We start from the raw sequence: 16,152 nt of genomic DNA, 5'->3' as shown, positions 1-16,152 counted from the left end.
GAGTATGACCTTAGAGTCATTAGGCCCAAACTCCAAGCACGACTGGCTCACCGAGAGCGCGTGCAGGTCACCCACACGCTTCACTGAAGCGAGAGCCAACAAGAATACCGTCTTGAACGACAGATGCTGGAGGCTAATCGATTGGATAGGCTCAAAGGGGGAACCCTTCATGGCCTCCAAAACCGTCGCGAGGTCCCATACAGGGAATGACGGAGGTCTGGGAGGTTTCAGCCTCCTAGCTCCTCTAAGGAAGCGGATGACCAAATCGTTCCTTCCTATTGACTGACCCAGCGCCGTTTCAGAAAATGCTGCGATGGCCGCCACATAGACTTTGAGCGTGGATGGGGCTCTGCCCTTATCCAACAGCTCCTGCAGGAAGGAGAGAACCTCCGTCACCTCACAACTAAGGGGTGAACATCCCCGAGCTGTACACCAGTTGGAGAACACCGACCACTTCGAGGCATAGAGCCGTCGCGTCGACGGAGCCCTTGCCTGAGTGATAGTATTTAGCACTCCCACTGAGAGATCAGCTGGTAACCGTTGAGCGCCCACACATGGAGGGACCACAACTCCCGCTGCGATAGGAGGTCCCTCCTCCAAGGCACTGGCCACGGGGCGATATCTGCTAACCGCATCAAATCTGGGAACCATGGTTGGTTCTTCCAAAAAGGTGCTACAAGCAGTATGGAACATCTTGCTTCTCTCACCCGTTCTATCACCTGCGTAAGGAGGGAGACGGGAGGGAAAGCATAAAGCGGGCAGCACGGCCATCTCCGTGACAGCGCGCTTTCGTTCTTGGAAAAGAACGCGGGGCAGTGAGTGTTTTCGTGAGACGCGAAGAGGTCCACCTCCGCCCTGCCAAATCTCTCCCACAACAGCCGGACTGTTTGTGGGTGTAGAGACCATTCGCCCGTGGGAATGTTGTTTCTGGACAGCCCGTCTGGCCCCAGATTCTGTAGCCCAGGCACATGCACTGCTCTCGGCGAGCACAAGTTGCACTGAGCCCAAACCAGGAGGCGTTCCGTCAGCCTGTACAGGTTTCGGGACCCGAGACCGCCCTGGCGATTTATGTAGGACACCACAGACATGTTGTCCGAACAGACTAAGATGTGGTGGCCTTTGATTTGGGGACAAAAACTCGTCGAGTGCTCGTCAGCGCGTTCTCCACTGCCAACATTTCCAGACAGTTGATATGTTGGAGCTTTTCCACAGGCCAAAGGACGGTCTGCCCTCGAGCAGCGCTCCCCATCCCGACGTGGAGGCGTCCATCGACACCATCTTCACTGTCGAGGAAGTCCCCAGGCTTACACCTGATTGGTACCAGTCGATCTCTGTCCAGGGTTTCAGGGCTGTAATGCAGCCTTGATTGACATTGAGACGCAGTCGACCAGATATCCACGCTCCGCGCAGTACCTGCGCTTTCAGCCAGAACTGTAGAGGGCGCATGCGGAGCAGGCCCAGCTGCAGAACCGGAGATGCTGAGGCCATGAGACCCAGCATCCTCTGACATTCTCTGAGCGAAACAGTCACGCCGCAGCGGAGAGAATTCGCCGCGCGCTGCATGCTCAACGCGCGCTGTGGTGACAGCCGCGCCGTCATGGAACGCGAGTCCAGAGCTAAACCCAAGAACAGTATCGTCTGAGTGGGGTTCGGCGAACTCTTCGCCCAGTTGACACTGAGACTGAGTCTCTCGAGGTGATCGAGTAGAACGGCCCTGTGCTCCACGAGCTCCGCCCGTGATTGAGCCAAAATTAGCCAGTCGTCCAAATAGTTCAGCACTCGCATGCCTCTGAGTCTGGTATGCCTTCCCCCTAGAAGGCGAATCTCAAATATCGCCTGTGATTTGACGCTATCTGTATTTGAAAATACGCGTCATTCAGATCTATTGACATGAACCAGTCTCCTCTGCGAATATGCGCGAGGAGCTTCCTGGTCGTAAGCATTCTGAAACTGCGTTTCATCAATGCCCTGTTCAGCTGTCTTAGATCCAGTATGGGCCTGAGACCCCCGTCTCTCTTGGGCACCAGAAAATATCTGCTGTACAGCCCCCACTCGCTTTGAGCTTGAGACACAGGCTCTATAGCCCCTTTGCTCAACAGTTTTGATATTTCGGCCCGAAGTAGGTGTGCTACTTCTGTTTTTACCGTGGTTTCGACGCGCGCTAAAAAGCGCGGAGGGCGTCGAGAAAACTGTAGCGAGTAGCCTCTCTTTATAATGCCTAGCATCCAATCCGAAACCCCTGTAAGCGCTGACCATGCATCCGCATGAATGGCTAAGGGCTGGATGCGAAGCGCGCTCTGTTGCCTGGGCAACGGCGGCGCTTCGGTGTGCTGCAACATGGGCGTCGCCCCTGTGGCATTTAAGGCGGGGAGCACGCTGATCACAGCGGGCAGATCGCTCCTCCTCGACCCCGTTTCGGCGCTTAACCGATCGAGGGAGGGCTGAGCGGGTCCCATGGGACTCATGATGTCTGCGAGTAACTGTGGGCTGCAAATGTGCACATTTACTGCTTTTGACTCGCTGTCTGCCTGGGCAGATCGTACGAGCACGGGCTTCGTTTTTACAGAAACCACGCGCCGTGTGTGACATAGTGTTTGTGGGCACTGAGGAGTGGGCACGTTTACTATGTGGTGCGCGTGACCGATCTGAGTCGATCTTATAGGCGCGAGCCCTGTGTGCAGGGCTGTGCTTATATGCGGAGATGGGCACTGAGGAGTGGGCATCGTCACAACATTTATAGCACCATCGGCCGTGGCCGGAACACCAGAAATAAAACTCTTTTCGGGAAATATCTGGGTAGCCATGATAACGGCTTTTGTGTGCAGGCAAGCGGGCACTCGTGCAGGCTTGCGCATTGCAGAAGACGCTGAGACAGTCACAATTCTTGGAACTGCAACAGCGGCGCGCTTGGGTGAGAGCTCGGCCGCAGCGGAACTCATACACCGGCGCTTTCCTAGCGGTGCTAGGATGCTTTCGGGGCTTCTGGCTTCACCGCAATCCTCTGCCGCGGCTCCCGCGGTGTGGGGCGATGGCTGGAAGAGCGAGAACGGGGTCCCGTGCTGCGTCGCTGACGCTGTCGCGATGACGCAGTTGGCGGTGGGCGTGACAGAGAGCTCTGTGGGGCCGGTCTATCGCGGCCAGCTGCAGGAAGTGCTTGAATGCCTGCAATGCTTTCTGGTCCTCGACGAATCTCTCCACAAACTCGCTGACAGATGATCCGAAGAGGCCAGCAGGAGTCAGCGGCGCGTCGAGGAACGCAGCGCGCTCAGACTCCTTGATGTCAGAGAGCGTCAGCCACAAATGCCTCTCATGGCCTGTGCAGCGGACTTAGTAGCGCGGAGGGAGAGATCCGAAGCACTCCTCAGATCCGCGAGACAGATCGCTTCAGGCCCCATCTCATCCAGCTTGCGGAGGAGATCGCCCTGGAAGATCTGCAGAGTGGCCATGGTGTGCAGCGCAGACGCAGCCTGCCCAGCAGCAGAGAAGATCCGTGCGAGCAGCGATGATGTCATGCGGCAGGCTTTGGATGGCAACGCCGCCTTATTCCGCTGTCCAGCAGAGGGCGGGCAAAGGTGCGCTGCAATAGCCTGTTCCACCGGCGGAAGTGACAGGTAGCCTCTGTTCTTAGCATCTTCCAGTGTGGAGAATGCTGGCGAAACAGATGAACGAACTCTCGCCGAGAATGGAGCGTTCCAAGCTTGCCACTTCTTCGTGAAGCTCAGGAAGAAAGGGGGCGTGCTTTGAGCTGGGAGAAAAACGCTCATCCGGAAGAAAGCTACCATCCAGCCGGGAACGAGAAGGGGGCGCTGGAGCAGACCACTCGAGGCCGAGGCTCGCCGCGGCCAACGTGAGCACTCGCATCAGCTCCTTATCGATATCCGCCCGTCTGCTGGGCCTCTGAGCAGAGGGTGCGAGATCCACAGAGCTCGCCCAACCCTCACTGCCCGAAGCAAGCAGAAAGCATGTGTCCTCTTCCTCCGACGCGGCCCTGAGATCCACTTCCTCCGATGACGCGGCGGCAGACAGCGGACGCTGACCATCGGGAAGCGATGCAGGGGAGGCCGGTGAAGCGGAGGGAAGGCGCTGCGAGCGGTGCTTTTTACGGCGCTGCGGCGCAGCGGATGATGCAGGCTTCCAGAAGAACGCCCGGCGAGTCCTCAGAGTCACCATAGGCATTAGCTCGCAATGAGGGCATCCGCCGTCAGCGAGCGCGATCGCTGCATGGTCCTCACCCAGGCAGGAGACGCAGATGGCGTGACGATCTCCTTCGCTGAGCGGGGCTCTGCACGAGCCGCACGAGGGCATCTTTTTTAAAAAGACGCAGCTCTTTTAGAATGTATGTCGCAGAGCGAACTCACACAAGGATATAAGGATATTAAAGGATATAGGTGCCGGACAGCGCAGCAGGAATGGCAGTAGAAGGCGGCGAGGCCAGCAGCTTCCGAATGGCTTGTCCCGCTGATATGCCTCTCAGACGGCGCTTGCTTCCTCCGTGATCCAGCGATGCGTGAGCTTCGCTGAAGAGATGAAAAATCAGGTGAGTCAGCCTTTTCGAGCTCCTTTTATAGGGTTGGGCCACACCCGTTTCGGCGGGAAGTGGCGTGATGGGCGCGAAGCGTCCTAATTGGTCTGATATTGCATCAGCCTGTGCTCGATAGGCTGTGCACTTGCTGCAGAGCAGCCAATGAGCGAGCGAGCCGTCTCGCCTATGGCTGTGTACTGCTGCAAATGCGCTTTACAAAAATTCAAAATTAAGGATAATTTTTTGCTTCAGTATTTCGTGAAAAGAGACTTTTCCCGTAGCGTCTTAGCTAAGACGCAGTACGAGAGAACTCTCGTAAGAGAACTACTTGATTGAGAAGACAGGTTTCTTACTCTCATAGCGTATGGTAGACCCGGTTTGATGAAAGGAGGGGTTGAGATCAGATTCAGCGTAAATGGAGTTTCCACAAATTTTACATTTGAGAGCACTGCTTCCTGGGAGATACCACCTGACAATGAACAGGGGTTTCCAATGCTGTTAAGTGGTTGTCACATTTATTTGCTTGATGGTTTAAATCTGGATAACACACTCTTATGTCTGTGGAACTAACTGGACCTACCAGTTGATTCTTGTAACAAAACTCTCACTTGAAGAAAGCTGTTTTCTTTCATGGCTCTCAGACTTTGAGGCCCATCTTGCATGGTTGACAAAGCTGACTTGATGTCTAAGTTGACTTCTTTCGTTCCATCTCTCAGCTAAAACAAAAGCCAAAAACAAATGTATTCTCTGACTTTAGACATTAAAAAATGTTTTGTTGAGTGCACACACTGACTAAGTATCTTGAAAAGGTTGCTGGTATCATGACAGTTTCATCTGGAGAACTGTATCCGAATGTCACGAAAATGTCTGCTGAACTAACTGGCGTTCCATGAACATATCTGCCAGCACAAATACACAAATTTAAATAATTTTCAACAATGGCAATATATAAAATATTACAATTTAAAATAGTTTTCTTAAAACTTTCAAATTTTTAACAGTTTAACATAATTTCAAATGTAATTTATTCTTGTGATGCAAAGCTGAGCATTTATTTTAAACAATAATATCTTGTAACAACATAACACAAATAATACTGACCACAAATGTTTGAACGGTACTGTATTTACATGAGATAAAACATACTTGGCTGAAATCATCAATTGGAAAGATTCAAAGTTCTTCTCACTGACGTAGTTGGCCTCGGGCTGAATGTGGAGTGAAATATTAGGCAGCACTGAAAAACATAGCTTGATTTAAGATATAATGGAAATTGAATGTCTACATAACACTTTCTTTTTTTTTTTAAAAAACAACAACCATATTCTTACCATATTCTTTGACCTCAAACTCAGCCGTGGCAGTGGTTTCAAAAGTGTCTGCATAGGTGCCTAAAATCTTCCATATGCCATAACTAATGAAATTTACATTGTGAATAAAATGATAGAGACAAAAAAAATTTATGAATAGACCTGCATTCAACATTCTTCTTTAATAGCCTTACCAGCAAGACTTTCATTTGTTAGCAAACTTCATCTGATTGACAAGAACTAACCAGTTTGATCCAGCTGGACCATAGAAATTCAATATTATTCCTAATATAATCATTTAAATAGCAGATCAACTAACAGACTGTGTGTCTTACATTGGCTTTAAAGGTATTTTGAAAGGTGGAAGAAGTGGCTTTGCTCCATTGATGTCTGTCATTTCGATCATCTCTACTTTGATACCATTAGGATCCTAAAAGGAAGTTGAAATGTCCACAAGGTTATCACATATAGAAATCATAATTCATGTGAGGTATGAGGCTGTGAAAACAGACACTCACCGCAAATGTAAGGGTGACGGTTCGTCTAGATTTCCTCAGCTCCTCGTTGAGGGAGTAAACACGCACTTGTACTAAGAAAACAAACAGATTGAAAGGATTGCTTTGAGTTGAATCTCTCTTTGCTTACTCACTCCGTCCGTCTTTCTCTGTGGCAAGCCATTTCTCTTCATAAAACTTGCACTCTTACACACAGTAGATTTTTATCATACTGACCCTCTTGTTCGGGTGTGTATATTGGCTTGTCAGTCTGGATAAAGAGAAAACCGTTAACTGTAGTGACTGGGATTTTTTCATGTGCCGTGAAAGCAGAAGAAATCGCCTGAAGGTAGACATAATTGTCCTCTTTAGGGAAATCTGTAGGCATTATCTGGAAAACAGGAAAAAGAAAATTTCACAACTCATGATTTACATCAAATAGGGCAACACTTTCCAAATGTTTTTTAACCATAAATAACAACAACAACTTTAAACAAAAAAATTCTGGGATCTTAAATTTTTATTCCCACCCGTAAAGTAGCCGAAGCTTGATAGTTATTCGAAGCGTTGAGTTTTAGGGACTGAGATGCATATTGTTTATAACTTGCTGCTAGTGTGTTCTTTAGGTGTAGATCTACTGTAATTTCATTGTCATAGCCAAACAACTGCACCACCACCTTTTCCGAAGCATCGAGTCGCAGCAGTTTAGGTGCAGTGATTAAGTATCTGTAAAACAAAACAGATATTTGTGTCTGTGGGTCGCTTTCAGAGCTTGGCAGATGAAAAAAAAAAAAAAACTATTTAATATATAAATGAATATTTCAAACAAACATGAGGGATCACGAGTGTACAGAAGGTTACTTTAGTTAACTTCTCTTTTTTTGTTTTTGTTTTTGATAATACAGACCAGTATTTATGTTCAGTAGAACATTTTAAATTATGTAAAATGCAACTTACACACTTTCCTGGACAGTGATGCAGATGAAAAGATGAAGTATACAGAGCAAAAATAAACGTGCCATCATAGACGGTTTGCTTCAGGCATTTGTTTTGTCAGCAAAATCAACAGCCTATCTGCTTTGCTTGCTTTAAGTTACTTATTAGCTCAGCTGTCTTGAAATAGGTCCCAAAAATGTTTTTGAGGTTTAGTTTTAGTAAGAATAGCTATCGTCTGTTGGACAAATACATCTACTGATGCTACTGGACACATCTTCAGTGATGTTCCTGGACTCATTGAGTGTTTTGGGTCTTTCAACATCATACACCCTCATCCAGGCGACCCAGCTGTGGCTGATCAGACCACAACTTGTGTCTAGTTGGCAAATCTAGCTACCCTTCCCCCATGGATCTCCTCTCTTTAGCCATAGCCATCTTGAGGTTTTCTCTGCTGCTTCACTGGTGTTGCCGATGGCTCTTCTCCTCCTCAACCCATCTATACCTAACAAACTGAAGGCTCTGGACAGGGATCGCGCTATAAATCCCCTGTATCCTACCTCTATTGGGAGACACCTAGCTCTCCATCCAGCTTGTCTACACTCGCTGACCAGTCCCTCGTACTTGGCGAGCTTCCTCTCAAAGACCTCTACCAAGCGGTCTTCCCAGGGGACTGTAAGCTCCAACAGAACTACTTGTTTGGTGGACTCTGACAAGAGAACGATATCTGGTCTTAAAGTGGTGATCACAACGTGGCTGGGGAACTTGATGTTGCTGCTCCAAGTCCACCAACAGTTGCCAGTCCCTCGTAGTGGCCAAGATACCTGCAGATGTTTTTGCGGCTGGTTTTGGCAGCTCTCCAGATCTGACAAAGGGCGATGGCTTGCTTGGAGGGTCGGGAGCCCTTGGCCCACTCGACTCTTGTATCAATGGCTTCTGCTATGGCCTTCAGTACCTAGTCATGCCTCCACCTGTACCTTCCCTCTCCCAGTGCCTTTGAGCAGCCACTCAGAATGTGCTCTAGGGTTCCACGCTTGGAGCACAGTGGGCATGCTAGAGACTCCACTTTGCCCCATATATGAAGGTTTGATGGATTGGGAAGCACATTGTATACCGTTTGGATGAGAAACTTGATCAGCTGTGGCTCTAAATATGATGACTGCAAAATACATCAGTCATAATTATTAGTTTAACTGTTCATGTTTAAAAGTTTAACGTTAGATTATAAAATGGTTCTATCAACACTGTATAGTTTGCTTAGTCATTTTGCAAGTCACAATGAAAATAAAGCTCAGATCTATTTACAACTAAAAGGGGATTTCAGGGAGATGGTTTTTTTCATTATTGTTGTTTTATTATTGTGCAATTCTGGTAACTTTTGGACATTAACCTGACTGTTGACTTTTGTCATTGATTTACTGAATTTGAGTAAAATGTAGACACAGTTTTAAAAAGTGAGTTGAAATGACTTGTAATAATATGATTACATACGAAAGCTATTAAACTTGGACCTCATTATTGAAACTCAAATTCATTCACCAAAAAGCAGCCTACACTATATGCAGGTTGGCCACAGCTGCGTTAGCCCAGGGCCCCGACAAGGCTTAACGTGGCGCACCAGAAGAGTGCCAGGCACCGGCCGACCAGGACAGGAACTGTTAGTAGAGCTGCAGGCCCACTCGCCCCCTCCTCCACCACCTCAGCTGGTACAGTTTCCTCACCCGGCCTCACTGGTGCATCACATAGGCCTACCCACCATGGTGCTATGAGAATGCATGAAGTGTCTGATTGCAGATCATGTGTAGATGTCTGTCTATGCCAAGCCCATCCTGAGTACTCTCACCCTTAGCGGATGCTTAACAGTCCCTTAGAGCAATGGTTCCCAACCTTTTTCAACTCGCGGCCCATACAACAAAACACATATGTTTGTTCAGCCCACTGCAAAAAAATGTACTGACCCCGCTATTGTTGGGTTAATAACTTAGCACTCAGAAGCTAGATTGTTAACTGTTAACCATATATCGGGCTGTTCGATATGGACAAAAAAAAAACCTATCGCTTTGATACATTTTGAGATTTCGATTTTAATCACAATTTCGACACACACGGATATGCTTTACAGTCATAAATGCATTCAGGATTATTTTGAAACATATTTCCAAAAGAAAACCAATTAGAGCTTTATCAAAAAGTTGTGACGTCTCTAGAACAGACATAAGTCAAAATAATCACTATAGTAAAAGTGTAACAAAATTTGTAGACTTATGGCAAACAAAATATAAATAAATAAATCCCGTGTCCAGGGACTTTTTTTCTATTTTGCCATGCATTGTTCATAGAGCTCATTAATTGTAGCGGTGCCTCAGGTGTTGAAATAGATTTGTTATAAATTATACAGGTCCGCACGTACTCCGTTTGCAGTGAGTATACAGTATGTGTAAGCGGTGTAGAAGCAGCAGCGAGAGTGCGTTATTGTAACACAAAAGCACATTAAAATAATGCGCGAACGCGAATCTCTCCTCTCCCACACATATTTCCTTTGCTTTGTCACAAAACCAGACGTGCTTGCTCAGATACATGCTGCTTGCCCAGAGAGAGTGTGCGCACTTAAAACGTGTCTCCTCTCACTTAAACTGCTTAATTTGCAATCACAACTCACTCTATGTTCACAATATTAATTATTTTTGCACGTTTTTATCTCTAGCCTTTTACCGCGTGCAGTGCGAACGCTCTGATCCGTTAACATGGGTTCGGAAAAAAGCAGAGATGTATAGTAACGAAGTAGAACTACTTCACTACTGTACTTAAGTACTAAAAGGCGGTATCTGTACTTTACTAGAGTATTATTTTTTTCTCCTACTTCCACTTTTACTTCAGTACATATTTTCGATGAGTTTAATACTTTTACTCCGATATTTTTTTATGTGCTGCATCGTTACTCGTTACAATTATAAAAATGTTACGAATCATTCCATTACAAACCCACATTACCACTGCCAGAACTGTATATGGCAGGTTTGATGAAGCTGGCACATCATGAGCGAATCAAGCGATTAAGAAGACTGCGCGTGCTGACTGAACTGCTGTGAAGAGAGAGAGATGAACACCGAGCCGAGCCAGATAATGACTCATTCACGAGTCAAGAACCGGTTGCATCGGTTTTCGAATCACCAGTAGTTCTTTCTGACAGTTCGATTCAATAAACCGGTTGAAGAAAACAGTTCACCGGTTCTTTTGCGCTCGACGTAATGGCGTCATTGGCGTTGACTGCAAGCCCTCGGTTTACCTGGGCTCATAACATTAGCACAGAATCAGTTCAGAATCAATCACCAAAAGAATCAGTTTGGTTCAGATGCTCTGTGTCAGTCTTCTTCACGCTGAATCACACATGCGCAGTATCATCAGCTCCTCGGTTCTCGAATCGGACACGTGAACGAGTCAGTCTGTTGTTCGTTATCTGGCTCGGCTCGGTGTTCATCTTCAGTTCTCTCTTCACAGCAGTTCAGTCAGTGTACTGTTTGAGTAAATGAATTACTCCGGGATATTGGTTTGTTTGAACTCAGAGGGAGTGTCAGACACATTAAACAAGTTAACAGCTTAAGTCATTTGTGGATTAATGCGTATTGGAGACGCGAACCGTTTAAAACGATTCAGTTCGATTTGGTGAACTGTTTCAAAAAGATCCGGTTGCATCGAATGATTCGTTAGCGAACCGGATATCACAAACTGCTTTGTTTTAAACTGTCTTACAACAGACACGGAAGAAAAGACAATGCTGAATAAAGTCGTAGTTTTTGCTATTTTTGGTACAAAATATATTTTCGATGCTTCTAAAAATTCTAACTGACCCTCTGATGTCACATGGACTACTTTGATGATGTTTTGGACAGTATGGACACACAGCTGAAATCAGGCGCCGTCGTTAGACATGGGCGCCCCGGATGTTTTTTTATAGCCCCGGATCACACACACACACACGAGATGAAATGAGCATAGATCTTTACAAAATACACCTAGATTATAAAGCCTGTGAAAAGCACACACAAGATAAAATGCATTTAAAGAACGCATAGATTATTGACTGGGTTAAGCGAGCAGAGCGGAATCTCCAGGAGGCGCTCAGAGCTCTTCAGGAAATTTTAGCACTCCGCTCCTCTCACATGCTCTGGCAATGCTCAAAATAAAACACATTTTGTTTGTTTCCAGATGTTTGACTTGCCTTACTTTGATTTTGTCAAGTAAACAGCAGATTTAATTTTCTTCTCAACTTCTTGTGTTGACTCAAAGGTAAAGGTAAAACTGCCCGCTCCCGCAATTTTTGTTCCCTCACTGCTGCACGAGTCTGCGTGAGAATATGGGGGTGTGGCGTGAGAGCGTGAGAATTGGGTCGATTGCGTGAGTCTCACGCTGAATGCGTGAGAGTTGGCAGCCTTGCCTTTAGGTTAATCATTTGAAATAATAAAAACAATGTTCAAACTTTTGACTACTTTCTTTAATAACTACATAACACAATACTTGTACTTTTACTTTCAGTACTTGAGTAGTAAATTTTAAAATAGACTACTTGCAATACTTAAGTACAAAAAATGTTGAATACTTTAGTACTTCTACTTAAATGTGGTGCTTAAAGAGCACTTCAACTTCTACTCAAGTCACTTTTTTGATAGAGCACTTGTACTTTTACTCAAGTCTGGGTCTCTAGTACTTTATACATCTCTGGAAAAAAGGCACATCACAGACAGTATGTGAACCTGGAGTTAGGCATATGCCCAGTCTGTTCTGTTCTCGCGCTAGGCGCATGGCATTCTGATTGGATCTGATAGCATACTGTGTGGGCCAGGGCCGCGGAAAATCATGTAATAAAGCCATTTAGAAATCGTGTACGCTCAAATCGTGATTTTATGACGATTTCGATTAATCACAAAGCCCTAGAATGGACTGGCAATGAACAGAAAATAACTCGGGCTGGCACCGCTCAGCAAAACGGGAAAACCAGATCCAGCCAGAGCTCGGCAGCGAATAGACAGTCAGCGGAGCAAACAGTCAGGAGGGAACATGTTGACAGCCATTTATGTTGACCCTGTTGACAGCCATTTGTTTGAATTTGTTGTTCTGTAGCATATTCAGCAAAAAATATAAATTGGTGGTTTGTTCCTTAGTTACAGTTAAATATTTATTTTTTGTTATTTAATTATATATATATAAAATGATGTTATTATGTTATGACTTTTTTTACATATATTAACAATATTATTATTTCTTTTAAAGGAAGACTCCACCGTTTTTTGAAATAGGGCTTATTCACATTATTTCCTACATTTAGATAGGTGGGCAAATGCATTTTTGTGTCAGTGCATGCATTGTTTTAGTTTGACTGGGTCGGCGTTAGCTTAGCTTAGCACAATGAATGGAATCCTTTGTTGCCAGCTAGCATGGCCTGAGTAAAAGTGATCAAAAAAAAAAACCCACCTAATTACTTCTTGTGGCCTGCGTATTCACAACGAGTACAAATAGCGATCCAGATTAACACTAGGCGATTTCCTAGGCAGATATTGACTTGGGACTATATTATGGGGAAGCACAGGCGAAGCACTGCTGCTTAGGCGAAGCACTGCTACTTCGGCGCAGAGATATCACGCAACACATGAAATCCCACGACTTCCGTCAACATACCGGCGTGAATAGCAGTAGCTGCCTGGCTATTTTCCTTACAGTACACGAATGGCGATGAACATGGCTGATTTTGAGAGAGACGAAGAGGGTGACTTCTCAGACAGTCAAGAACCAGAACCATACCTATTTGAACCAGAGTTTACAGAAGACGAGCTGCGTGCTTTGGAAATAGAACGACAGGAGGAGGAGGTTGCGATCGCTCAACAGCCTGAGGACGTGAGGATGATAGCCAACATGAACTGGTGGTGTGAATGTGGGGGAATATGCCAATCTATGCCGACGGAAATAACCATGTTTGCTGTAACTTCTCAAAATAAATCATCCAAAAGCGAAGACACTCGGTGCCGGTCACGCCGGTATGTTCTTCTTCTTCTGTTTTTTTGACACGTTGCACGCCGGTATGTTGACGGAATTCGTGGGATTTCATGTGTTGCGTGATATCTCTGCGCCGAAGTAGCAGTGCTTCGCCTAAGCAGCAGTGCTTCGCCTGTGCTTCCCCATAATATAGTCCCAAGTCAATATCTGCCTAGGAAATCGCCTAGTGTTAATCTGGATCGCTATTTGTACTCGTTGTGAATACGCAGGCCACAAGAAGTAATTAGGTGGGTTTTTAAAAAAATTTTGATCACTTTTACTCATGCCATGCTAGCTGGCAACAAAGGATTCCATTCATTGTGCTAAGCTAAGCTAACGCCGACCCAGTCAAACTAAAACAATGCATGCACTGACACAAAAATGCATTTGCCCACCTATCTAAATGTAGGAAATAATGTGAATAAGCCCTATTTCAAAAAACGGTGGAGTGTTCCTTTAATAGTAATTGGCGGCCCTCCTGCAATACCACCGCGACCTACTAGGGGGCCGTGGCCCACAGGTTGAAAACCACTGCCTTAGAGGTTTAAAAGTGGTCACATATGATGAACGACACCTGCAGAACTCAGTTATTACAGCCCTGAAGAGAAAACAATGGCAATGGAAGGGCTGTTTCATATGTTCATGTTGAATTCATTGCCAGAACTACTGCTCACGCTCTGATGCCTCTTTGTTCTGGGGGAGATCTGCCACATTATCTGATCAAACACTATCATTTTGATCAGTAGTCAGTTTGTCTTTTATTCATATTTGCATATAATACTATTGTTTTGTCCCATTCCACTAAGGATAAAGCCACATCACCTCATTCTCTTTATCTACTATATGAAGGATCCACTGGGATCAAGCAACACTTAATGACTGATTTGTGTCACTGCAGCCCAATCAGAGCAGTTGGTCACAAAACATGTTTATTGTGAATGAACAGTATGAAGTGTGTAAAGGAATGTACATTTGATTTAAAGATTTACTTCCAAAAACATGGAATAATAACTTTATTTGTGTATGTATGTAAAGTTTATAGTATTATTACAAAACTTGGTTCCATTATTTTATGTATATACTATGTTTGCTAATATAAAATTATTCACTTGTATGCTCAATAAATAATTAATAAATAATATTTTATAATCATTTCTTTGCCATGATAATAGGGCTGTGAACAGAAATAAAAATGTAAATGTCTGAAAAATATGCCACCTAATTCAACCTAGAAACTATAATCATATTGGCTATACAAGTCATTTCAACTCGTTTTTTAAGACTCTGTCTTGTTGAATCTTGAATAACTTAAACATTACAGTTGAAATTGGTTTATTTGATTTAAGTAATGTATGTTGCCATCACTTATTATTTATCTTATTTTGTACAGTTAATGATACAGAATATCTACGTTGTCTTCTCTGAGAACCCGCAATGAGCACTTTTCAACATCTTTCCATGGGTTTCTGTTTAAATGTTTACATTTTACTCAAATTCAGTAAATCAATGACAGAAATCAATAGTCGGGTCGATGTCCAAAAGTTACTTGAATTTCACAATAATAAAACATCCCATGGATGAAAAAAAAACATCTCCATGAAATCCCCTTTTAGTTGAAAATGGATCTGAGCTTTATTTTCATTGTGACTTGAAAAATGATTAAGCAAACTATACAGTGTTGGTAGAATAATTTCATAATCTAACATTAAACTTTTACACATGAACAGTTAAACTAATCATTATGACCGATGTGTTTCGCAGTCATCATATTTAGACTATAGCTATTCTTACTAAAACGAAACCTCAAAAACATTTTTGGGACCTATTTCAAGACAGCTGAGCTAATAAGTAACTTAAAGCAAGCAAAGCAGATAGGCTGTTGATTTTGCTGACAAAACAAATGCCTGGAGCAAACCGTCTATGATGGCACGTTTATTTTTGCTCTGTATACTTCATCTTTTCATCTGCATCACTGTCCAGGAAAGTGTGTAAGTTGCATTTTTCATCATTTAAAATTTTCTACTGAACATAAATACTGGTCTGTATTATCAAAAGCAGAACTGCAAAACAACAAAAAAAGAAAAGTTAACTAAACATAACCTTCTGTACACTCGAGAAAATCCATCATGTTTGTCTGAAATAGGCATTTACATATTATAAAATGTTCGTTTATTTTGCATCTGCCAAGCTCTGAAAGCGACCCACAAATATCTGTTTTGTTTTACAGATACTTAATCACTGCACCTAAACTGCTGCGACTCGATGCTTCGGAAAAGGTGGTGGTGCAGTTGTTTGGCTTTGACAATGAAATTACAGTAGATCTTCACCTAAAGAACACACTAGCACCAAGTTATAAACAATATGCATCTCAGTCCCTGAAGCTCAACACTGCGAATAACTATCAAGCTTCGGCTACTTTACGGGTGGGAAAAAAAATTTAAGATCCCAGAATTTTTTTTTTTTTTTTTTATCTTAAAGTTGTTGTTGTTGTTGTTGTTGTTATTTATGGTTACAAAACATTTGGAAAGTGTTGCCCCATTTGATGTTATTCATGAGTCTTGAATTTATTTCTTTTTTTTCCTGTTTTCCAGATAATGCCTACAGATTTCCCTAAAGAGGACAAGTATGTCTACCTTCAGGCGATTTCCTCTGCTTTCACGGCACATGAAAAAATCCCAATCACTACAGTTAATGGTTTTCTCTTTATCCAGACTGACAAGCCAATATACACACCCGAACAAGAGGGTCAGTATGATAAAAATCTATTGTGTGTAAGAGTGCGAGTTTTATGAAGAGAAATGGCTTGCCACAGAGAAAGATGGAGTGAGTAAGCAAAGAGAGATTCAACTCAAAGCAATCCTTTCAA

The 16,152-nt window shown here is 44.3% G+C and overlaps 1 protein-coding gene and 1 pseudogene across 1 annotated transcript in view; one reads left to right on the top strand and one right to left on the bottom strand.

Annotated features, from left to right (window-relative positions):
• LOC132136956 (complement C5-like) overlaps positions 1 to 7,442 on the bottom strand; it is a 54,331-nt pseudogene extending 46,889 nt beyond the window's left edge.
• Positions 7,443 to 15,064: 7,622 nt separating this feature from the next.
• The window catches only part of LOC132136973 (complement C5-like), a 33,792-nt gene continuing 32,704 nt past the window's right edge, over positions 15,065 to 16,152 (top strand). The window contains exons 1-3 of the mRNA XM_059547432.1: positions 15,065 to 15,274; positions 15,514 to 15,709; positions 15,878 to 16,031. Of these exons, the coding sequence (XP_059403415.1) occupies positions 15,207 to 15,274; positions 15,514 to 15,709; positions 15,878 to 16,031 (418 nt within the window). The 5' untranslated portion in view covers positions 15,065 to 15,206. The remainder of the gene's footprint in view (positions 15,275 to 15,513; positions 15,710 to 15,877; positions 16,032 to 16,152) is intronic.

This window comes from Carassius carassius, chromosome 4, assembly GCF_963082965.1.
Source record: "Carassius carassius chromosome 4, fCarCar2.1, whole genome shotgun sequence".
Taxonomy (NCBI): Eukaryota; Metazoa; Chordata; class Actinopteri; order Cypriniformes; family Cyprinidae; genus Carassius; species Carassius carassius.
The sequence above is the reverse complement of the archived record's forward strand: the minus strand, read 5'-3'. Positions and strand labels throughout refer to the sequence as shown.